The sequence below is a fragment of the Rhinatrema bivittatum genome, chromosome 2 (genome assembly GCF_901001135.1).
Source record: "Rhinatrema bivittatum chromosome 2, aRhiBiv1.1, whole genome shotgun sequence".
NCBI lineage: Eukaryota > Metazoa > Chordata > Amphibia > Gymnophiona > Rhinatrematidae > Rhinatrema > Rhinatrema bivittatum.
The window spans coordinates 142,928,545-142,953,636 of NC_042616.1; the positions used below are offsets into that span (position 1 = coordinate 142,928,545).

General features: G+C 41.4%; 1 protein-coding gene across 1 annotated transcript in view; it reads left to right on the top strand.

Annotated features, from left to right (window-relative positions):
* Nucleotides 1-25,092, top strand: part of LOC115083234 (uncharacterized protein C10orf67, mitochondrial-like) — a 325,694-nt gene that overhangs the window by 37,105 nt on the left and 263,497 nt on the right. The window contains exons 3-4 of the mRNA XM_029587042.1: nt 3,775-3,916; nt 9,883-9,941. Coding sequence (XP_029442902.1) covers nt 3,775-3,916; nt 9,883-9,941 — 201 coding nt within the window. The remainder of the gene's footprint in view (nt 1-3,774; nt 3,917-9,882; nt 9,942-25,092) is intronic.

Here is a 25,092-nt window from a genome sequence, read left to right on the forward strand (position 1 = left end):
AGAGACTTTGACTACTGATTGTATATGTGGTTTCATGGAAAGTTGTGGATCAATCAAAACACCCAAATTACAGGCCTTTTGAGAGAAATGAAACACAAAACCATTATGAATTAAGTAATGGTGGCTTGGGGTAGGAAGAAGGTTGTCCAAGAGATAAGACTTCAGCCTTTTTTACATTGAGGAAAAGATTATTCTTGTTAAAGCCAATCTTGTATGATGAAAGACAAACAATGAAAAATGTATTTGTGTCATGCCAAGAAGACTTCAGAGGGAAATAAAACTGAATATCAGCATAAAGCTTATATGAATCACTTAGCTGACCAAGAATGCAATAATGGAGTGAGATAAAGATTTCATAAGACCGAAGAAAGGGCTGAAGCCCAAGAAACACCAGACTGTATCTGGTGCTACGAAGAGGTGGAAGAATTAATTGTGATCTGATAATCTCGATTAGATAAATAAGAGGATAACCTCCAGAGAACCATGCAACAATAGTATATTACATTTGCACGTTACTTCTTTTAAAATTACCTCCAATATCAAGAAGATGTCCCTCAAATTCAAATTTAATTTATTTGCTTTTTAAATTCTTTGAGACCACTTTTGTAATAGACTGATCCATATAAAGCACATATTAGTACCACATCTGGATTATAAATATTTTATTTAATATTTATTGTATTAAGATCTTGCAAAGCAGTTTTTCTTTCAGCAAATTGTATAGATTAATTATAAAGAGATACAATCACAAAAATGTATCTCACACAGCATAGCAGAATGGCAAATTAGAAATGATACACTAAGGTGAGGCATTTAATCTTCCTTCTTTACAATTACTGGGTGCTTTCCTTTTTCTATCCACTTTCTACTTCTTTTTGCTTAAAGGTTTTAATTGAAAGTCCCATAGTTTAAGCCAGCCAAAATATACGGCTATGGGCAGATGGTTGAGAGAATACTGCCACAAAACCTGCCACTCAAAGTGTAACAGATGACTGTAGCTGCACAGAACTTTCCCTTTGTTCCTTTTGCTAATGATTGTCCTTATTGCTGCAGGAGCCTGAATAGTAATTATTTGCAGTTCTGGTTTGTAACAGATGGTGGAGCCAGAGTTAAAAGGTATCCAGAGAAAGCAAAAACTATAAATTGAGCTATGAGGGGAAAACAAGTTTGTATTGTTAGAATTGAACACAGTATCTGCGTGCATTTTTCTTGTAAACCAATGCTTCAGAAACAGTATACTTTCATTCACATACTTAATTGTGTTTTGGCTTATGGTAATAAATGTTTCCCATACATTCAGCTGTTGATGCTCACATTTTGGCAGGGCAAAAGAGCTAATGTCCAAGGCTATGTATATTCTACATCTACAATAGTTATTTAAAAGGGCTTTTGAAATCATAAATTCATTCTGTAATCAGTTTCAATTGGACAGTGTCAGTCATAAAACTAATCACGCAAATATATTTTCATTTTAAATAACATAAGAAATGCCATGCTGGGTCAGAGCAAGGTCCATGGAGCCCAGTATTCTGTCTCTAAAAGTATCCAGTTCAGGCCACAAGTAGCCATCAGATCCACAGGAGTTGATCTGTTTCTTGCATCTCACTCCCAGGGATAAGCACTGGCTTTCCCAAGTGTACCTGGCTAATAACTGTTTATGGATTTTTCCTTCAAGAACTTGTCCAGTCCTCTTTTGAACTCTACTATGTTAGTTGCATTGACCATGTCCTCTGGCAACAGTTTCCATTGCTTGATTGTGCACTAAATGAAAAACATCCTACAATTTGTTTTAATTCTACCAGTTGCTAGTTTCATGGAGTGTTCCTAGTCCTAGTGTTGTTTGAAGGGGTAAATAATGGTTCCCGATTTACCCATTCCATCCTATTCATGATTTTATATATTTTAATAGTATCCCTTCTCAGTCGTCTCTTTTCCATAAGGGAGCTTTTATATCCCCTTTATCATTTTTGTTGCCCTTGTCTGTACCTTTGCTATGTCTGCTTTGTCATTTTTGAAATGGTGTGACCAAAACTGCACACAGTACTTGAGGCGTGGTAAATCCATGGATTTATACAAAGTTTATTTTATTATTTTTTATTTATTTTTATATTCTGTCTTTTTACACTTCAAAGTGGATTATATTCAGGTGCCATAGGTATTTTGCTGTCCCCAGAGGAAGTTATGTTTTTGTTAATAGAATTAGGATAAAATGTGACGTCTTTAAAGTCAGTGCTATGCAGGAGAGTTGGCATGCTGGTTTTTAATATGCATGCTAATTAATGAGGAAGCTTGACAAAAAAAACTTTCAACCTACATTCTGGATAAGCAAATGTTCCACTAAAACTTTTGCCAAATAGCTATTTACTAGAATATTGTCATTAATAACAGGTAGCTTTGCAAATAAAATTAATTCCTGTACTTTCATATGTATTTTTGTAAATACAAAGTGATAACCTATACCTAATGCAAATGTGTCTTATTATAAATATAGTTTATACCATGCAGTCATTAAATTTTTAATTTCCAAATGTGTGTCTGCTAAAACTTATTTCAAAGTTGTAAGCACTGCGATTTTAGGTTCTTTCAATTACTCATTTTGCATTAAAAAAAAATCTTAATTTTCACACAAATGTAACCTATTTTAAAATAGAGCATCAAATATAATGCATTTACTTGCCAGTTATTAAAGTAATGATTACTAGTATTGCTTAATATTTTAGTACTTGGGATTTTAAGCTTTATATAGTAATGTTGCGGTAAAGCTTGGTCTAACGTTATAAAGGTCTTTAATTTTAAAAGATATATATGTTAGTTATGTCTAGACAGCTATAGTATGGTATACTGAAATGGTTTCAAAGGCTTTGAAATTGACAATAAAAAGGAGTATCTGTTGCTATAAGCTTCAATTGCATAGGAAAAAGACTTTTTCATGGAGATGGCAAGATTTAAACAAAGAGCACGCATAATAAAAATGTAAATGAGCTTGCTTTACTAAAACTATAACTTTAAAGTCTTTTGTTAAATGTTATCGTGAAACCTTCTTACAAGGTAATCACTGTTTGCACAGAGATTTAAACTGAAGTGTTCAATAGCATTAAACGCCTGCACGGTCTATGTGTGACAGGCATGCAAAGCCATGTTAATGTTCAGCATATGAATTACCTCCGGGTGGCTCCGGCACCAAGTAGAAAACCAACTGTGTTGATATCTGAGGGCCTGATGGACTCCATGTGGCTTCCAGCCTGAAAACTTCACCACTTTGACATGTGATGTGCTCCTCATGACACTGGTAGCACTGTCCCTGAGCAATGGCACAAAGGCAACAAGCCTTCCCCCCCCCCCCCCCCCTTAGCCATATACTTGGCGCCCCCTCCTCACCCCCAGTGCTGCCCAGGTCTCCCCTGTCTGCCTAGTTACGGACAGCACGTCATGAACACAGAGGGATGTGTGGGTGGATAAGCCCCAGCTGCCTCCATGGACACAGCTTCCATAATAAATTGACCTGAATGATGAGGGCACACAAACAGTATGATATGTATTATTCCTGTCAATAAAAATGTCTGCATGTGTTATGGTCTTTTGTTGGTAATGTACTGCCATTTTTCTTCCAGCAAGAGCCTTTCTAGTTTCATTCCATTTTTCCATTCATATTTTAAATATACAATAGAGCTATGGAAATTCTGTAATAGCCATGATGCAGAATTATTGTTGCTCTGCTGTGTACATAAATCTTTTATTCTCTTCTGAGAAATAACTGCTTCCCTCATGTTTCAGATTTTTTTAGATGAAGAATTCGATAAAGAAAAATGTGAACATGAAATTGCGAAATATCGAAAAGAAATTGCTAAACTTAAGAGTAAGGTTATAGATCTGGAAGATACTGTGAAAATAAAGGAGACTACCATTGAGATATTAGGTAAAACATTGTAAGTCGATATATGTAGATAAGCATTGAAAGTGGAGTTAAAAACCATGAAAGGATTTAAATTCACTTCAAAGACAAGTATTGCACATGGATATTTTGGGGAAACTTTGAACTGCTTGCATTATACATTAGGGTGGATCAAATGCACTGATACTCCGTGGGTTACATGAGAGTGCTATATAGATCTTCTGGACCTTGCCATATACTCTTTTATGACAGCATTTTTTAAACAAATTAATTCTAGCTAACATGTAAAATATTAAAGCAAAATAAAATTCACATTAGAAGGCTTCTCTTTCTGAGGGATTAGGGCTGAATGCCATTTTTGCAACATTTTTATGCAGAAGTAGTCTGCATAACATTTGCTCGTACTTCTAGTATGAAATGTAACCTGAGGTGGTATTTTGATAATTATTAGCATTGTCTTCTTGGAGTTTATAATTATTATGACAAGATGTATAAAAATCTGTTATATGTGTACTTCGTAACATTTCAAAAATTCATGGCAGTGATGCTCATCCTGTAGCAATTACAACTGGTTCTGGTTTAATCCTAATTATTTGAATTCTTTTAGGTACTGTCATGTAACACCACATCACAACACCCAACCCCCATGCAGGATTACCCTGTGGTCACTTGGAGGGACTTGCTAAGCAGTACACATGCCCGCTACACCTTCACATGTGCTCCTACACTGGTAATCTCCCACCTGCCACCTGGGTTCCTGCTTGCCTCGGGGCAAGTTCCCTAATGGTTTCTAGGGACACTGAGACTCCTCATAACCATGGTCACACAGTTCCTATAAATACACTCACAGACCAAATATAAACAATATCTGGATCGTTAGTCAGTCCAAGACAAGCAGAGCTAAATAACTAATGAGTTTGTTAAGAAAAAGTGTGAACAGTGAATGGATAAAAGATTTAAACTGCAAACAGAAACAGGTCAAACAAGAAACTAGCTAAACACTTTTCACTATTTAATTAGTGCCTGGGGAGGTCAGGAAAAGGCTGTTCACAGAAGCTGAACAGGGCCTCAACACAGAGATCTGCTCCCTCTACTCCCAGCCAAGACTGGAGAGTTCCAGAACACTCAGGGCGAGTTCTCTGTCTCTAGGGCCAATCAGGGCACACAGTATTAACAGTTAGCTTTCTACCAATGGCACTGCAGGGTGCTTCAGTGTCAGGGATGCTGGGATGTGGATGCTGATCAAGCCACCTTCAGTCAAGGCAGCATCAAAAGCCTCTGCTTGAACTACAGTGCAGAGGTCAAACACCACCTGCAGGCCAGCACACAGGAAATGAGCTCTCTGGGGAAAAGTGTCATAGGGCAGAACAATAATCTACAAAGCATGCAAAACCCCTGTTTTGCCACAGATACCCTCTTGCAGTTCTGTTGAATTTTTGGGAGCAGCTATGTTGGCATAAGCCATAGATTAATTATCCCATTCTCATTAACTGGATTGGTCCATATTTTCCATGATGTCACAAATGATATACAATTGGATCCCATTCCATTTGAACTAATTTGTGTCATTGTTCCAAATCTGGCTACTACTAGAGGCTCAGGGGGATTAAAAGACTAAGAGGCCAAATATTTTCTGAAATAATGATTAAGCAGTGCAAGCAGAATAGTGGCTAGTTAATAGAGGGTGAATATTACTAGTTTGTACACTTTTGAAATGTTATATAGTGCATAAAGGATAGAGATTTATTTTGACCATGGCATATATGTTGCTATAGAACATGCTAGAGGTTCAAGTGTGTCTTTTAACATATGAAAAATAATTGTATTTATTTGTATAGAACTCAATTTTCAAAGAGATCTAGCCAGCTAAGAAAGGACTTGAAAATTTATCAAGCTGAGTGACTAGATTAATCTTGCTGCATTTCACTAAGCAGTTAAATGTAGCCACGTAACATTTAGATGGGTCCGGTAGGGGTTATGTTGGAGCTAGAAAGTTAGGTGACTAGTGCTGATGTATGTAGGAATGAATAATCCAAAGTATAGGTACTCGTGCTGGGTTCCATATTAGGCATCAGCACCCAGGAAAAGGAGCTTGGAATCATTGCAGACAATGCTTTGAAATCCTCTGCTTTGTATACTGTGATGGCTAATAAAGCAAATAGAATGTTTGGTATTATCAGGAAAGGAATGGATAATAAAACAAACGATATTTAATGCATCTGTATCAATCCATGGGTGTAAACACATCGTGAGTATTGTATGCAGTTCTGGTCACCTCAGTTCCAAAAAAGATATAATAGAATTAGAAAAGGTACGAAGAAGGGCGACTAAAATGATAAAGGGGTAGAATGGCTACCCTATGAGGAAAGGCTGAAGAGGTTAGGGCTCTTCATCCTGGACAAGAGAAAGCTGAGAGGAAATATGATACAGGTTTACCACATGAGTGGTGTGCAAGGGTAAACAGCAGCTATTTATCCTTTCAAACAGTACAAGGACTAGAAGACACACCATTAAGTTAATAGCACATTTAAAACAAATTAAAGAGTGTTTTTTAACTCAGTATGAAATTAAACTGGAATTGCATCTAGAGCTGGTAGTGAAGGCTGTTAGCATAGATTGATTTTAAAAGGATTTAGACAAGTTTCTGGAGGAAAAGTCCATAAACCATTATTAGCCAGGTAGACTTGGAAAAGCTACTTCTTATCCCTGGTTATGAGCAAGAAGGATTGGATCTAGTGGGTTTGATGGACTTTTTGGTGTGACCCAGTATGGCACTTCTTATGTTTCTTATGTTTTTAATCATAATGGATGCTGAGAAAGAGAGGGACAGAAAGATCATGGTCGGATGGGATTTTAAAATCATAATGGAGTGCTAGGAGAGAACATGATGAGGGATAATGATCGGATGTGATTTTGTAATCATAATGGCGTGCTTTGAGGGAGAGAGACAGGAGGATTGTGGCTTTGATAGTTTTTTGGGGGTTTTTTTCCCCAAATGACTTTCGGATGCTGAGAGGGTAGATCCTTGCTTGTTTTTACATTTTTTTTAAAGAAGATTTACTTGGTTAGCATTGATTTTGAGCACTAACTGACTTAATTTGACTGGGCAACATAGCTTCATAGAGTTATGTTAAATATATTTGATTGACTATATATAGTCAACTTTCAGTTGGAAATATAGCTGGCTAGGTTCAGCTGAAACTTTTCCTGAATATAACTGGTTAGAATCGGTGGCATAGCCATGGGCCTGGGTGGGCCATGGCCCAGTCATGTTGGGCTCAAGCCCACCCAATCAGGGCTGCCCAACACCAAACAAGGCTGGCCACCGCCAACTCCATCATCACAGTGGCTGAAAAAGAAGAAGGGCCCCACTGAAGAAAGACTGCCACAGGAGCCCATCCCTATGGCGACAAAGAAGGCCCCATCAAAGCAAGGCCACCATGTGAGCCCATCTCCATGGCAGCGAAGAAGAAGTCCGGCCCCCACCTAAGCAAGAGTGCCACGGGAGCCCATTCCCACAGTGACGAAGAAGAAGTCCAGCCCAGCTGAAGCAAGGCCACCATGGTAACCCATCCCCGTGGCAACGAAGAAGTCTGGCCCAGCTGAAGCAAGGCTGCCATGGGAGCCCAGCCCCATGGCAGTGAAGAAGAGGTTTGGTGAAGAGCCCCAGTGTATGTGTGTGAGAATGGGAGTCTGAGTATATGTATTTGTGTGTGAAAGAATGGGAGCCTGAGTGTAAGTGAGAGCTTGTGTGTGTGTGTGTGTGTGTGTGTGTGTAAGAACATGTAAGAGTGAGAGCTTGTGTGTAAGGGAGTCTGTGAAAGAAAGCATGAGCCTTTGAGTGTGTGTGAGAGAGAGGAAGGGAAGAGGATAGGAGAGAGAGAAGAAACAGAAAGAGAAGAATGACCTTGGAAAAAGAATTAGGAAAAGTCTGACAAGGGGAAAGTGTAAAAAAGAGACTGGGACCAACTGATTAGAAAAATAAAAAGAAAAGACAACAAAGGTTAAAAAAAATATATATATATATATTTTGAGATTTTAGTAATTGGAATATGCCATCTTTGGGTTTGTGCATTTCTTATAATTTTGTATTTTGCTCTTTAGCAGTCCATTGTTCTGAGACTGTTTTCAAAGGCTTTCTATTTTGGTTTTGTTTGCATGTTTCTATTTTTAAATTGAAGTAAGGGAGTCTGTAAAAGAAAGCATGAGCCTTTGTGTGTGTGTGAGAGAGAGGAAGGGAAGAGGATAGGAGAGAGAGAAGAAACAGAAAGATAAGAGTGACCTGTGTTCTGCCTGCATGTGACTGAGGTGCAATATTGCTGTTAGCATGCAGTTTCTCTGTAGGAATTTGTAGCAGTCTGGTTTATTCCATTATCCCAGTAGATGGTGTATTAATGTTCTAGAGCCTATAGTATTTGCATTGCTTCTTTTTCACAATGTTGCTGTTATTTGAATCTTGAGAGTTAGTGCTGTAATGATATGGTATGGCAAGGTTCTAGGTGCTGGTTTTTTGTTTTTTTTTGCTGAGGTGACTCCAGAATTTGAATATAGTTTGTTTTTTTTTCATGTTGGATTGTAATGTGAACAGTTGTGGTTTTGCTCTGCGCCCACTGTTATGATTATTACTATTTTATTGTAGTTATGGTGATCTCTGCCTTTCTGGAAAGAGGATTCATGAAAGAATACATTGATATTTGTTTTATGACATGATTGATTGAATCTGATGTTTATGTGAGCTTTGCTTTTTACCTGCTATTCTTGTGATTTATAAATTGCAATCAATATAAAATAAAATAATACAGATTAATAAGGAATTTTTAATGTTGGTAAGTGCTTGAAATAAGAGTTTACATATTCTTAAAGGCTTCACTCATGATGCATTAGGGCTGTTGTAGACCACTTAGGAACCCATTTGAGTACAACTAGAAGGGTTTAGACCTGTATGCCTACAGCCCACCCTTGTTAACCTTGGGCCCACGCAAAAAAATCAGTTCTGGCTACACCACTGGTTAAAATTAATTGGCTATCTTTTCTGCTCTGCAGCTGTTTGAAAATGGTCCATGTGGGGGAAATTTTAAAACCGTTCACTTTGGTGTAAAGTCTGCGGTTCCTATCACTTGCTGACTTTACAGCAAATTTCAAAAGTGAAAGTACACACATTCTTTCACTTTGAAAATTATCCTACAAAAACTACCCGCCCACATGTTCATCTGTGTGGGTAGTTTTTAGTGGAGAAAAATGACATGCATGCTTTTGAAAATTCAAAAGTATGTGCACCCCCCTCCCCAACCATGCCCAGAAAGACCTCTGCTCATAGAGACCCTATGCATAATCTTTTATGGGTCTGTAGGGTGGGCAGTTTTCCGAAAGGCCATTTCTGCAGGCAAATTTCTTTGAAAATTACCCTCTGTATGACCGATTTGCTGTTGTTTTACGATTGCGAATTTGATCTTTTGTCTATTTTAACAATTTTCTGATTATTTGAAAGCAATTGACAGTGAGAGAAAGCATTACTGGTCACATCTGTTCTTGCAAGAAAGCAGACTTTTGAATATTCAAATGAATTAGACACACTGGTACGTCAGTATTAATCTGACATAGACCATATAGCTTATGGCTGTTTGTCATCTGATTTAATGGTGCTTCTCATCTTTTGATATAATGTTCTTTGAGTAAGAAAGAGCCACCTGCTAAAGCAACTTTGTATTGGCTGTGACTAACAGCAAGGATGTCCAGTTTTGGTATTGATGAAAAGCTGTGGGCATTCTTAGCCACACTTGGCTCTTGAACTTACTTCTTAATCTCTATCTGACCAGCCGGCTGAACAGCAGGAAGAAGGCCGTGAATGTCAAGGGCAGTTGTGAAGGTCAGGGACTTTCGGCCACTGTGCATTCCTCTGGGGCTTACAGACTGACCTGATGCTCACAATATGAATACATGGATATAGACATGTAATTTCATGGTCTGTCTTTCTTTCCTTTTGTTTTCAGATGGAGATTTGGAATATGTGAAGTATCAAGCAGAAAAAGATCGGGTGACCATTGAAAAGGTATTAAAGTTTTTGACATTAAATAATGACTGTCTTAAGCACAGCAATAGCTTGCCTATAGCCTGAAGTTTTAGAAAGGAAATAAAAATGCATATCGTATATTTTCAGTTAACGCTTCCCCTAATCGAAGAAACTCAAACAATAATTAGAGGAGCAAAATATTTAAATTAGATATGTTTTGTTATTCTTCAACTAAATTAAATTATAGCTATTTTATTGAGACATAACCAGTTGTTGATTGAAAGGAAGATCAATTAAGCATAATTTGGACAATGAAAAGGTGTTCTGTACTTGAAAGATGATTAGATTTCATTATGAAAATATTTGTGAGAATTAGGTATGGGGAACATAACCTGAGAACTCCTATGAAAGACACACAACAGGCGAAGGTACTAAAGATCCAAAAAATATAAACAGTAACATAATGCAAATCAGTAATATAAAACAGTGGAGGCCATTTTGGAACAGGCAGATGACAAAATACGAATGTGCTAACTCTGGGAGAAAAGAAGAAATACCATGCGCATTGAGGCTTTTAGCTTCTGCCTGTTTTCAGAGCGCTTTACATTTTTAGCACATTGTAGTTACATTTATTGGACCTCTTAAGAACCATCCACAGATAATTGTATATAAACTTCACATGTGCTCTGCATGATAGAAAACTTTGTAAATTATAAAGTTTTATCTTTTAGGAGTTCTAAATACTTTATTGGCTTTTATTTGTATTCATTATTGATGCTAGCATGACTGTACCCTTTATCTGGTCCCGTGAAGCCTTCAGTTGGGTTATATATAATGGCGATATACAGTATACTTTCTGATTGCCCTTTGGGAAACATTGTCTATAGACCCTGTGTTTCAAGGGCATAGTGTTTCTACTTGTGGAGAATGAATATGTATCAACATGTTCATGTTACCCATTAAAGGTTCTTTGGGTTGGAAGGAAAGAGTTTGCTAAGAAAATTGAAAGATTAAGTTTGGGATGACTTGACCTTCTGAATCACTGATGTTAAACAATCAGGCACAAGATTTGATCATAAATTATTTATGGCAGTTCATAGTTGCACTATCTGCCAGTCATGTTTGGTGCAACTGCGCTTCATTCAGCAAGTGCAGAAGTTTCCTCCCATGGTTCAGGCACTAGTTCATACACATCTGGACTACTGAAATAGTCTTATGATTGGTATCCTGTTGAAGCATTTACATTCTATGCAGCTGATCCAGAAACAACTACCCGCCATTATGTTCATGCCACATATGGTGATACCATGACCCTGATACTGAAGTCACTGCTTTGGCTCCTAGGGACTTACCATATTTGATATAAAGTCGAATGTCTAGATTATAAAGCTCATCCGGGTTTAGGTGCAAGGTATCTTCAGACCCTCATCTTTAGGTACGAACCTATGTGGACATTATGATCCTCCTCATTACCCTTTGTTAAAAGATATTTACTTGAAAACAATATGGGATATAGCTTTTAGTTGTATTGGCTCCTCCCTCTGGAACCATTTACCCCCTGGTATGTGGCTGTCAGATGGCCATTTGCCTTTCCAGAAAGCCCTAAAAACCTAGATGTTTACAATGGCTTTTAATTAATTTAACTTTCATGATTTTGAGATACAACTGAACTTCTGATTATCTTTGTTTAAACTATTTGTGACACGCATGGAGTGCTTCAGTGACATAGTATGGCAAAAATTGAATAAATAAATACATAGAATATCCAAGTGTACAGTGCAAACTACTAAGATGCTGAAGAACTGTATGGAATCTGTGGATTCTCTCTTGGTGATGGAGAGCAACCTGTAAGTGGCTCCATGTAAATCAGTGGAGTTGTTCAGAGCTGCATGCAGGCATCTACAGCTTGCTTGCAAGTACACTGGCCACAGGAAGCTGTGTAGCACTCTGCACTGTCCCTGGAGATGAATCACTTGAAAGTATATATTTAAATAAGGATGCTTGCAGGAGACACTCAGGCTGCCTATTTAAAGACTATTTCAGCTCTTTCAGCCTTCAAGGTACTCATCTGTTCTAAAGTTTTGTTTATTTTTTTAAACAATATGGTCAAAGAACTTACAAATGGAAAATATGAAATAGGTATATAGGGCCAGATTTTCAAAAGGTTACGCGTGCCGGGCCTATTTTAAAAAGGCCCGGTGATGCGCGTAAAGCCTCGGGACGCGTGTAAGTCCCGGGGCTTTACTAAAAGGATGGTCCGTAGGTGGGGGCGGGGCCAGAGGCATCCGACACAGCGGCCATTGCCGTTGTGTCGACAGACTGCCGGCACGCGCAAAAGGTAAGATAAAAATTTGGGGGGGGGAGTTAGAGTAGGGCTGGGGGGGAAAGGTTAGGGGAAGGGGTGGGAAGGTCAGGTTAGGTGGGAGGGAATGGGGGAAGGCAGCGCGGCTTGGCGCACGCAAGGTGCACAATTGTGCACCCCCTTGAGCTCGCAGACCCCTGATTTTATAACTTGCGTGCGCCTGTGCACACAAGTTATAAAATTGGGCGTACGTGTGCGCGTGCACGCTCCTTTTAAAATCTACCCCATAGTATATAGTAGAAAAAATATATAGTTGAAAAAGACTTTAAAAAAGTATTTAGCTACACAGCTGAGACTTAGGTAGAGTAATGTGTTTCACATAATGGGACCAAAGTCAGAAGTTTTATTTGTTTTCAGTTTAGTGACTTATAGACAAGCAGGAATACAACTGTCTTTTGCATTTTGATAAACTGTTGCAAATTTTTCGACAAAGCTAGTTCAAACTGGATTATGAAAATAATGTAGTCAGAGCCATAGCTAGCCTATGGCCGAAATGGCCCCGGCCATAGGCACCATCCAGCAGAGGCGCCATCTTTGGGTTCTCAAGAACTGAGCTGCCGAGCGGAGAATAGCTACTGCACCTGCTTTTTGTGTTCTGCGCACCCTCAGGGCTGTCATTTGGGGGTGGTGGCCCAAATCGAGACAGAATATTAGGAATTATTAGGAAGGGAATGGTGAATAAAACGGAAAATGTCATAATGCCTCTGTATCGTTCTAGAGTGAGCCCACACCTTGAATACTGTGTACAATTCTGGTCGCCGCATCTCAAAAAAGATATAATTGCGATGGAGAAGGTACAGAGAAGGGCTACCAAAATGATAAGGGGAATGGAACAGCTCCCCTATGAGGAAACACTAAAGAGGTTAGGACTGTTCAGCTTGGAGAAGAGACGGCTGAGGGGGGATACGATAGAGGTGTTTAAAATCATGAGAGGTAGATGTGAATCGGTTATTTACTCTTTCGGATAATAGAAGGACTAGGGGGCACTCCATGAAGTTAGCATGTGGCACATTTAAGACTAATCAGAGAAAATTCTTTTTCACTCAACGCACAATTAAACTCTGGAATTTGTTGCCAGAGAATATGGTTAGTGTAGTTAGTGTAGCTGTGTTTAAAAAAGGTTTGGATAAGTTCTTAGAGGAGAAGTCCATTACCTGCTATTAATTAAGTTGACTTAGAAAATAGCCACTGCTATTATTAGCAACAGTAGCATGGGATCTTCTTAGTGTTTGGGTACTTGCCAGGTTCTTATGGCCTGGATTGGCCACTGTTGGAAAGAGGATGCTGGGCTTGATGGACCCTTGATCTGACCCAGTATGGCATGTTCTTATGTTCTTATTAAAAAGTCAATGCTGCTGCCCTCCCCTTCTGCTCGTACCTGCGATTCCAAAAGCAGCAGCATCGGCCCTCCCGCTCCGCCCCAGCAGTTAGAAGCGTGGCACACAAAGCTGCAGAAAGCAGCATCGCTCTCCTACCCCCAGAAGCCAAGAGGAGCACAGTCTGCATTGCAGTATTGGCCTCTTCTAGCCCACCATCCACTCCACACCCAGCATTAGGAAGAGCATGGCCTAGGGGGCTGAAGAAGAAACATTGGCCTCCTACCCCCCCCCCCTTCCACCAGTCAGGAGGAGCAAATACATTGTGTGAGAGCGAGAGCAGAGGAGCACATACGTATGTGTATGATTGAGCATATATGTGTGACAGAGCAAAGGAATGAATGTGTGTGTGTATGATTGAGAATGTATTTGTGAGAGAGAATAAAGGAACAAATGTGTGTATATATGAGATATGTGTGAGAGAGCAAAGGAGCACGTGTATGTGCGTATATGATTGAGCATGTATGTGTGATTGAGGGAAAAAGAGCATATATGTATGTATATGATTGAGAATGTATGTGTGAGAGCAAAGGAGTGTGTTTGTGTGTATATAATTGAGCATGTGATAGAATGAACCAGTGTGTGTGATTGTGCATATGTGAAAGCAAATGAGACTGAGAGAGCAAATGAGTGTGTGTGTATGATTCAGCATGTGAGAGAATGAGCATATGTGTGTATATGATTGAGCATATGAGAGTGAATGAACACGTGTGTGTATGACTGAGCATGTGAGAGAGTGAATGAGCGAGTGTGTGTGTGTGTATGTGATTGAGCAAAGGAGATGGGGAGAAATTAAATAAGTATATTTGTGTGTGTGTATAACAGAATGTGTGAGACAGAACAAGCGCATGTGTATGTGATTCAGCATGTGAGAGAATGAATGAGCATATGTGTGTTAGAAAGGAAAACGTTTGTGTGCAACAATCCCCTCCCCTCTCCCAGTTAATTTTTGACAGTTTCAGGCATCTGGAAATCTGAAGTTCACAGGTATGGAAACCGGGAGATTTTGAAATCCTTATTAATTTTAATTATAGGATGTTATTTGATGTACCTGCTGTTTTGAAATATTTTATTACCATTTGGAAAAGTTTTATATTAATTCTTTATTTATTTATTTATTAGTTTTTATATACCGGTGTTCAATTTGGAATAATAGATTGGTTTACATTGTAACTGTGTTAAAGAAGTTACATTATAACTTCAGTAGATTCTTATTTAACATTGTAAATTATTGGATGCTGTGCTATTCATCAGCTGTTTTAAAATATTTTTTATTATGGTTTTACTATTATGATAGTTTATATTTATTGATTTTGTTTGATGTTTTATGAGGACTGGTGATGTTTCTGTTTCTCCTTTGTTGCATTGCATACAGTCAGGTCTATCCTGTAAAGTGCGTCCGCGGTTTCCCCGTCCCAAACCGGCTCTCTACTCACTTTCCGGCCGCGTTAGCCCTTCCTGCGATCCCGAATCCCCTTTAACCTATTCCTACCGCGTCCTAAATTCCCCGGGCAACCCCTTCCGCACGCGGCAAGTATATTGCATGCAAACGAGCGAATTAGCTATTCCCTAGCATCCTGTAACCCGCGCCCCGACTATCGCTAGTTTTCCCTGCTGTTTGTCGTGCGTTTAACCTGCTAACTTACCGCCTACCCTGACCCCTGCGGTAGAGGCAGGGGTAAGGGTAGGTGGCAAGCTTTCCCCCAGCCCCCGCTCACCTGCCCCGGCCGCGATCATGGGTGCCGGTCTCCGGGGCAGCCCCAGTCCTCTCCCCTCCTCCCGAAGCGAAAAAACCAAAAGCAAAAAGTAAGTCGCTTCACTGTCAGTGTCTCTTCTTCCCTCCTCCCGGAGCAAGGCTGCTTTTCGCGCCCTGCTCCGGGAGGAGGGAAGAAGAGACACTGCGGCGAAGCAACTTTTTTTTTTTTGCTCTTGCTCCGGGAGGGGAAAAGAGACACTGACAGTGGCGAAGCAAAAAAAAAAAGTTGCTTCGCCACTGTGTCTCTTCTTCCCTCCTCCCGGAGCAAGGCTGCTTTTCGCGCCCTGCTCCGGGAGGAGGGGAGAAGAGACACATTGACAGCGGCGAAGCAACTTACTTTTACATCCCCGAACTGACCCGACTTACTTTTGCAGCCGTCCGGTCATCTGAAGAAGATATCGTGGCTCCTGCCTCCCGGAGGAAGATGGCTGCCAGCACGGGGGAAAGCGGCCCCTGTGCATTCAATTGGCTGCTCAAGACGTGACGTCACGACGTTTGGCGTCACGGCATGTGACGTCACGTCTTGAGCAGCCAATTGAATGCACAGGGGCCGCTTTCCCCCGTGCTGGCAGCCATCTTCCTCCGGGAGGCAGGAGCCACGATATCTTCTTCAGATGACCGGACGGCTGCAAAAGTAAGTCGGGTCAGGTCGGGGATGCAAAAGTAAGTTGCTTCGCCGCTGTGTCTCTTCTCCCCTCCTCCCGGAGCAGGGCGCGAAAAGCAGCCTTGCTCCGGGAGGGGAAAAGAGACACTGACAGCGGCGAAGCAAAAAAAAAAAGTTGCTTCGCCGCTGTGTCTCTTCTTCGCGCCCTGCTCCGGGAGGAGGGGAGAAGAGACACAGCGGCGAAGCAACTTTTTTTTTTCGCTTCTGGCAGTCCCGACTTCCTGGTATCTGTCATTTCAAATGACATTTGAAATGACAGATACCAGCGTGGCGTGAAGCCTTAGGCCAGCGCACCCAGGATACTGTATAGGCACTCTATCCAGTACAATGGGTTGCGCGGGCCTAAGGCTTCACAGACGCGGTTTACATTTACATAAAATTAGTGTTCAGGATCGAGCGGTAGGTGTGCTGCACTGTGCGTGCGGCAACCGCGGGTGCCGCAGGCACTAACGCAGCTCTTCCTACCGCTCGGTACTGGATAGACCTGAGTGTTTGGCTTGTTGCGGTTTCCAGTTCAGTTCTTATCTGCATGTTTTTATTTATACTTTATGGTCTCTTTATTCTGTATTCAGTGAGGTTCTGTCTGTGTTCTACATGTGTGACTGAGATGAGGTATTTCTGTGTAGGGATTTATAGCAGACTGACTTATTTTGTTTTCCTAATAGGAGGTGTCTTAGGGCCTCATTTTCTAAAGTATCGCAGGCCTGCGATACTTTAGAAGATGGGCGAGGGGCCGAAACGGGGGGAGGGCCTGCACTAGCTGGCAGCGATCGCACCTTCGCGGTGCGATCGCTGCCGGTTTCGCACCCAATAGCACCACCATAGGAGGTGAAGCTATTGGGAGCGAAAGCTGCCGTGAAAAGGCACTTTCCTTTTCGCTGTCCGCAGCGTCGGCGCAGAGTCGGCCCCAGTGACGCCCCGACTCCTCCTCTTCCGGGGCCGACTCCTCCCCCATCCTGGTATCGCACGCGATAAGGGACTTTTCGCGTGCGAAAGGTCCTTTATTGCGTGCGAGCGGCGTGGAAAATGAGGCCCTTAGTGTTTTAGGACCTGCTGTAATATTTGCAGAGTTGCCTTTTCATAGGTTGGGTTGTTACTGTTTGAGTGCTGGCAGTTAGTGTTTTTTGAAATTGATGATTTACTATATTGTAATTGTAATTCAGTTTACTCATGGCTTTCCCAGTGCCAAGCTCACACCTGAAATGTGTTACCATAGGCCTAATACCAAATGGGTTCCAAGTGTCTTTTTTTTACTTTTTTATAGGGTTTTCTGGTTGGCACCATAGTAATGTATGTAAATATAATATACATGTTATAAGTGATATTTTTACCCCAGAAAGTCCTTTTTCATGTGAAATCTGTTATTATAAATGCATAATTTGTAATTGTGTGTGTGGAGGGCATGATCTAGATGAAGGGGCATGCAAGTCTGTAAGCTTCACCTAGGGTATTTAATACATACACTAGCCCTAAGGAAGAGTGTGAGTTATGATTGGCTGGAAGATGAGAGCGGGGGAAGGAGAAGAAGGAGGATTTGGGGGTAAGGGGTTTTCAAGAGGAAGGATGCAGCTATTGAGGGGAAGGACAAAGGGGCCAGAGAGCTGGAGATGGTAAAAGGAGCAACTCAATGAGGGGGAAATGGAGGAGTGAGAGGAGAAATTTGGCGAGGTGTAGAATTAGCACAGAAAACTGGAGGGAGAGAAGGGGGATGAAATGTAGATGAGTGGATAGAGAGGCAGAGATAAAGAGAATGAAAAGAAAAGGAGAAGAAAAGTGAAAGATCAATATTATACAAAGATGTAGGGAAGGAACTGAAGAAGACAGGAGGAGAAGATAAAACGGAAAATGAACAGGAGACCCTGTAAAGGAGGAAAACAACAAGAGGAAAGCAATATATAGAGATGAGGACCAAAATGATTAGAAAAATCAAACGTCCAGACAGCAAGGGTAGAAAAAAGCATGTTATCTTCATTTTAGTGAATGCAGTCTATCATCTTTGGTAATGTGCGGCTCATGATACCTTTTATTTTGCACACTACAGGAGGAAATGTATTTCTGTTTCTCTTTCTCTAGTGTTGCGTGGCATGCAGGGTCTGGCTTCTTGTGGTTTCCAGTTCAGTTTTTGAATAAAGGCTCATGATGGTGCCAGGATTCCCTTACTGGATCCTATTGAGCTGGAAGCCCAAAGATGCAAGCGGAAACTGCTGGGTCAAAATAAAAATCGAAGCCCCCTGCATGTGACAGAGTCTCCCAGCTCGTATTGTATTCAGGGTGAGGGCGCACTTTTTCACTTGGCTATAGATGCCTAATGGCCTGGCTACGGCTCTGAGTGTAGTAGACTATTATAGCAGATTTCGATAGCTGTCAATTCGGTAGCTTTTGTATTTGAAGAATTCGTGGTAGGCTGGATACCTTTTATTATATCAATTAGAAAATTATCTAAAGATATTGTTATGTGTGAGCTTTTGAGACCTCAGCATTTACAACCTCAAAGCTCATGCACAGCATCTTTAAATAGTATTTATGTGGTTCAAAGGTATCACAATATGCAAATAATCAGTTTGCTCCAGGACCAATATGGCTGCTAACACTGTGCCTCCTACCCTATCTGTTTCTGGATAATGTTTTGTCTGTTTCTTTCTGTTATAGTAGCTGTAGCAAATGTAAACCTACACACATTGCAACATGCTTTCTATCAGAGTATTCTTTCAAAGCTCTTGACATCAATGTGGGATGGGAGTGCCATTTTGCAAGCTTAAATGGTTCCTCATTGTTGATGCGCTCAGTGTTGTTCAGGGGAAAATGAATGTCCCATTGTGGAGGAAATGCTCCATTGTTGACTAGTTGTTCCTCTTTAAAGATTTATGTGATCAGGTTCCTCCCTTGGAAAGCTGTTTTCATCATCAAAGGGGTGCCCCACCACAGAGATATTCAGACAAAGATTTTCTTGGTGGTGGACTGAAATACCAGAGGCTTGTTACTGACAATTTCCTTCTTTATGGAGAGACAAGAATCCCTTATTACAAAGATGTGCCTAACTGTGGTTCACTTGTAAAATGCTTTTCCTTGACAAGGGTAAAAGAGAAGCTTTAAGCACTTTCTTCATTGAGCCTCAGCTAAAGTCAGTCTTCTTTTCAGAACTGTAAGTTGCTTTAACACTTAACAGTCTTACCAATGTCCAGTCTAGCCAAACAAGCAGTATGTGATACCTCACAACTAATTTAAAAAATACATATAATTGGAATAACTCTGTGATAGCATCCATTAATCTGGACAATCTTTAAAGAGCTACAAGAACTATGAGGTCAGTTTTAATTTTGGATCCTAAATATACAGGTAACTGTATCTGTGGCCACCTAAAAATCTCCAGAGTAGATATTCAAAACTGAACATTTAAGTAAGTTAGCTGGATAAGACTTATCTGGCTAACCTACAAGGGATATTCACCAGCACAGCTATGCTGCTGAATATCCCCGAATATGCGGCTAACTTTAGGCCTGCTATTGAGTAGGCTGAATATCAGCTTCTCCGCATTTTCAAGCAGCTGCTGTGTGAGCTGCATTGTTTTGAAACTCTATGCCAGCTAAAATGTATGTGTGTTGTGGACATATGTGCTTTCATAATTTTTGTGACTGGATTAGGTACATATATACTTTGTGCATGCTCCAGTTCCAGTTCCTGTGTGCATGAAGAGCAGAAATCCTAACTTTGCTGCAAGGGATCTCCAGGGGCACCTCTTTCCATTGGCTGGAAGGCAGAGAAATGTGGCCACTAACTCTGCCTCCTGGCATGCCCTCTTCCAATGCTACCACCAGCAATGTTACCCCAGGAAGCTGGAGAACCTTAAAAATAAGGCCTGGGAGCTTCAGTTACACAAGGATGAATGATTCATCCAAATCTGTGCCCTTCTGTGGCCTATTGCAGGTAAGTAGAGATATTTATACATGGTCCTGCTTTTCCCTGGCAAGCCCCATATTACAAGATTTCTGGGCATCGTTTTCACTGTCACATCCCTCCTCCCCAAAAGTAGCCATGCCTCTGCCTGCATCTCCACCCCCTGCACCCCACACAAGCTAGTTGCTGCATGAATCCCTCATCAGTGCAGCAATGACATCCTTTTTTACTGCATTTGAGAACATATAGCTTATTTTGAACTTTGCCTAGGATCTTCCTTTCTAGAACTCTATGCTGCTTTCTTTACCTAGACATAGTCTCCCTCATAGTTATCTTCTCCTTTCTGTAGACCTTCTGCTACCTTCCTCTCTTGTCATTTGGATGAATGCTGCTCAAAGCTTGCATACTTACATCTTCCCTGGACATACCATTCTCTCTCTTACTCTCACTTTATTTATTGTGATTTAGGGAACCAATCATGCAAAAGTGGTTTTAGATCTCTGGTCAGGACAGTAAAATATTAGCGGAAACTTGCAGGTAACAAACTATCAGGCCGATACAGGACGGTGCACTCAGCTGAGCGCACCATTTAGCTCCCGTTTGGCCGCACATTTTAGATGCGCTATTATTACCCCTTATACTGTAAGGGGTAGTAGCGCATGAAAACCGTGTGGCCAACACCCCCCCCCCCCCTGAAACTAATAGCACTCATCACATGCAAATGCATGTTGATGAGCTTATTAGTTAGTCACCCGAAATACAGAAAGTAAACTGTGCGGCCAAGCTGTACATTTTACTCTCAGAAATTAATGCCTGCCCAAGGGCAGGCATTAAGATCTAAGCAACCTGAAGTCACAGAAGTATTTTAACAATTGCTTTCCTCAACTTGTCAAGTCCTGTCTGTTTGGAGAGAATAGTGTTTTAAAGCTTAAGATGAGAGAAAAAAAATCATTGTTTGGTTTCCTGTTGTTCTTTTTTTTAACTATTTATTTTTGTCTTCAAAAAAATGTGAGCAATTAGGAACAGAGGAAGGAGCCCAGCCGTGGCAGATGCCATTCAGCTGAGCGAGCCCGCAAACAGAAACAAAATTGTCACTTTCCGCAAATGAAACTGCAGCACTGGCCACCTCTTCAATGTTCTGCGTGCTGATGAAGTTCAGCACGGGCCTCTTCCGCTAATAAGGAGGCGCTAGGGACGTGCTATTATCTCTAGCGCCTCCTTATTAGCACGACACCTAATTTGAATAGAGTATCGCATGCCCAGGAGGGGTGCCTGGGCACGCGTCGGGAGAGCGGGCGCTCAATACGGAGCGCTGGCTCTCCCGTGCTTTTTACGGAAGCGGCCTGTATATGCTAATTGTATTACCTAATCTCATCTGGGAAATCAGAGAAAAGTAGGTTTATGAAGATATAAACACGTTGTCACTCCTTTGAACTGGTGCTGACACCCTTTACAGCCACTATACTGTATAGCTGAACCAGAGATAGTTTCCAATCCTTCGAGATTTATCTGGAAATCAATCAAGGTGAAAATGTTGCCATTTCTAATATCACAGAACCAGAGTAAGTTACTTCTTCCCAATTTCCAGTCCCTCACCTTCATGGCTTGGATGTTGAAAGTGAAATAATATGGGGTAGATTTACAAAAAGGGCGCCCTCGCGTACTTTTGTAGGTGCATCAGGCGCAAACAAAAGTACGCGGGATTTTAGGAGATACACGCGTAGCCGCGCGTATCCGCTAAAATCCTGGATCGGCGCGCGCAAGGCTACCGATTTTGTGTAGCTGGCGCGCGCCGAGCCGCGCAGCCTACCTCCGTTCCCTCCAAGGCCGCTCCGAAATCGGAGCGGCCTTGGAGGGAATTCGCTAATGCCCTCCCCTCACCTTCCCCTCCCTTCCTCTAACTAACCCACCCCCCCGGCCCTGTCTAAACCCCCCCGCTACCTTTGTTGGGGAATTTACGCCTCCCAGAGGGAGAAGTAAATCCTCGCGCGCCAGTGGGCCGCTGGCGCGCCTAGATGCAACCCGGGGGCGGTTCCGGAGGGCGCAGCCACGCCCCCGGACCGCCCGGGCCGAAACCACGTCCCCGGGCCCGCCCCCGAAACGCTGCGTCCCGCCCCGAAAACTGCACGCCGCTCGGCCCCGCCCCTGACACGCCCCCTTGGAAAACCCCAGGACTTACGCGAGTCCTGGGGCTCTGTGCGCGCCGGTAGGCCTATTGAACATAGACGCACCAGCGCGCAGGGCCCTGCTCGTGTAAATCCGGGCGGATTTACGCGAGCAGGGCTCTTAAAATCCGCCCCTATGTTTTTATGTGTAACTTTGCAATATATACACATATTTCTATATAACTGATTCTTGGTGTTGCAAAGATAAGCTTGTGTAATGTTCAACTGCAAGTGCTTTCAGTTTCAGTCACTAACCCAACATCAATAATGAAGTTGCATAACTACTAACATAAGAAATCATTCAGTTTTATAAGAATTCAATGAAAAAATCCACATGTATATACAGTTCACAAATTCATGCAATTGAGATCACTTGCAATTTGCAAAATGTTGTGAAATACCCTATTAATATGAGCTATAACAGGGGTAAGCAAACATTTTGAGGAGTGTCTCCACCCTTCCATTCATGCAATTGTTTGAGGCACCCCCAAAATGGGTTACTATATATATATATACATATAATGACAGAAAAAAGAACACTAGTGAGCCAATTTATATCCACACTCTAAAAAATATATTTATTTAGTATCAAATTCTAAAAGGTATTTTTATACAAAAAACTAACGTACATAGCATCAAAATGAATTAAGATGAAAATCATAAAGATCATCACAAGCAATTTTATGGAAAGCTACAGTCTCAAAGTATTGCCCATTGTGGCTACCATCTGGAATACAATACAATACAATAACACTTGTAATCCTTGAATTAACAACATTCAGCTTCTTCTAATCTACCAGATGTGCATTTAGTTCTAGTTTCCACTTGGTGACTGTATTGAGGTACAGTACGCTATTCAAGTTATCTGTTATAAAGGATTGACTGCAGTCATATCTTATAAATTACTTTGAGACTGTAGCTTTTCATAAAATTGTTTGTGATGATCTTTATGATTTTCATCTTGATTCATTTTGATGGAATGCATGTTATTTTTTTGTATAAAAATAGCTTTTAGAATTTGATACTAAATAAATATATTTTTTAGAGTGTGGATATAAATTGGCTCACTGGTGTTCTTTTTTCTGTCATTAGATATTGTTTCATTTGCGGAAAACTTTATTTTGTTTGTTTTTTCCTTTCACTATACACACATATACTTATGTGAAGGGCATTCACCAGGCAGGCACACTGCTAGTAAATAGTGGCTCAAAGCTCACATTTTGTTCCTCTTCAATTTGCTGAAAGGTGTAAGTTCACACATATGCACACACATGGGCACAGAGAGGCAGACACCCCATACCTAGACAGGCACAGAGATAAACAGATACCTCATATCCATATACAGCCGCCCTACAAAGAGACACAAATCCAACACCCAGACAGGCATAGAAACAGTGAAACACAGACATACCACACCTAGACAAACACAGACAGAAACAGTATCCCCAGACATTAAACAGACACTGAGAAAGGTTTAGACACAACACAAGCAGACAAATTCAACCAGACACATCATATTCAGACACAGAGAGGGACACAGGTAGACAGACCACTTCACACACCAGACCAAAGCACACTAGACAAACACAGAAACACACACTCCATACCACACTCAGATGCACAGGCCATACATCACAATGGTAAGGGTTGTAAAACTTTTCAAAAAACTTAGGAGCCAGCCAAAATTTTCAGGAACTGAGAAACTCCATTCCACCCTGCCCAACTTTGTTGTATTGCATTTTTTTTTTTACTGTTTGTACTAATATTTTCCTATTTTTCTCTTTATTTTTGTATTTTTCTTAGTTTGCACATTGTTATTATTTTCTCATGTTTTGATTTGAATATTTAACTATTTTTCTTTTACACTTTTCGCTTTTATTCTCCCTTCCCCATCTCCCCACTCTTTCTAGCTTCTTTGCCCATTAACTTCCAATACCTCATCACTTCTTTTCCCCAGGGCAGGCAACAGTTGTTATCTCTCTCTCTTTGGGTAGGGACCTGACAGCAGCAGGAACTCCTTCTGGGCAGAGGTCTGAGGGTGGCAGGCTTTCCTGGTTTATGGAGCACTGCAGTGGCTACTCTCGTCCAGTTTTGCCACAGAGTAAGCAGCTCTCTACCTGGGCCTGCCACAGCAGAAGCAGCTTCTCTCCCCAACCCACCGAAAGAGACACATGGCTAAGCCATGGCATGCTTACAATGATGACACTATGTTCTGAAGCTCCTTCCCTCCTGAGTGTGCATGACTTCACAGCACTGAGACTAGACAGCATAGCCATTTTTTACTTCAATGATTGGGAAACTAGTATGCCCCATTTCAGGATTGTTCAAGCCCCACTTGGCCCCCCCCCCCTTGTTTACTCACCACTATAGTAAGTCCTTGCATCAGCAACAAAGTCTCAACTCAGTTGTCTTACTGTATTGTTTGTTTAAATTTGCTGTTTTACATTAACACAAGGCGTCAAGACATGTGCTCAGCTCAATCCCCCTTTCTCCCCCAAATAAATAAGTTTATTTTCTTTTGGGGTTATAACAGACCGCAATTTATTTACCTAACCCGAGCCCGAACAATCAACTAACATCAAACTTAACAATGAGAATAAAAAACAACCCCCCCGCCCCTCCCTTTTGATTCCCCCACCTCCCTCCGAATCCTTTACCACCAAGCCCCAGTGGTAAAGCCAACCCCCCGTCCCCTCTCCAATTTGTCTCGCTTCGCTACCAGCGTCGGCAAACCTGGCCTCGAGCTTTAGCCCTTCAGCTCACTGGCCATCCCATGTAGCAGCCCTCCCCCCCCCCCCCCCCCCCCCCCGCTACACAAGCTGCCCCCCCCCATTTCCCCTTTTAACCCCCCATTCCTCCAATAATCCCTTGGGCTCGGGTTTCTGCCACAAACAAGGATGGCTTAAGCTGCCCTTGTTCCCCCACTGTGGCCTCTAACGTACCCTCAATACCTGCTCTAACCCCTCCTGCCAG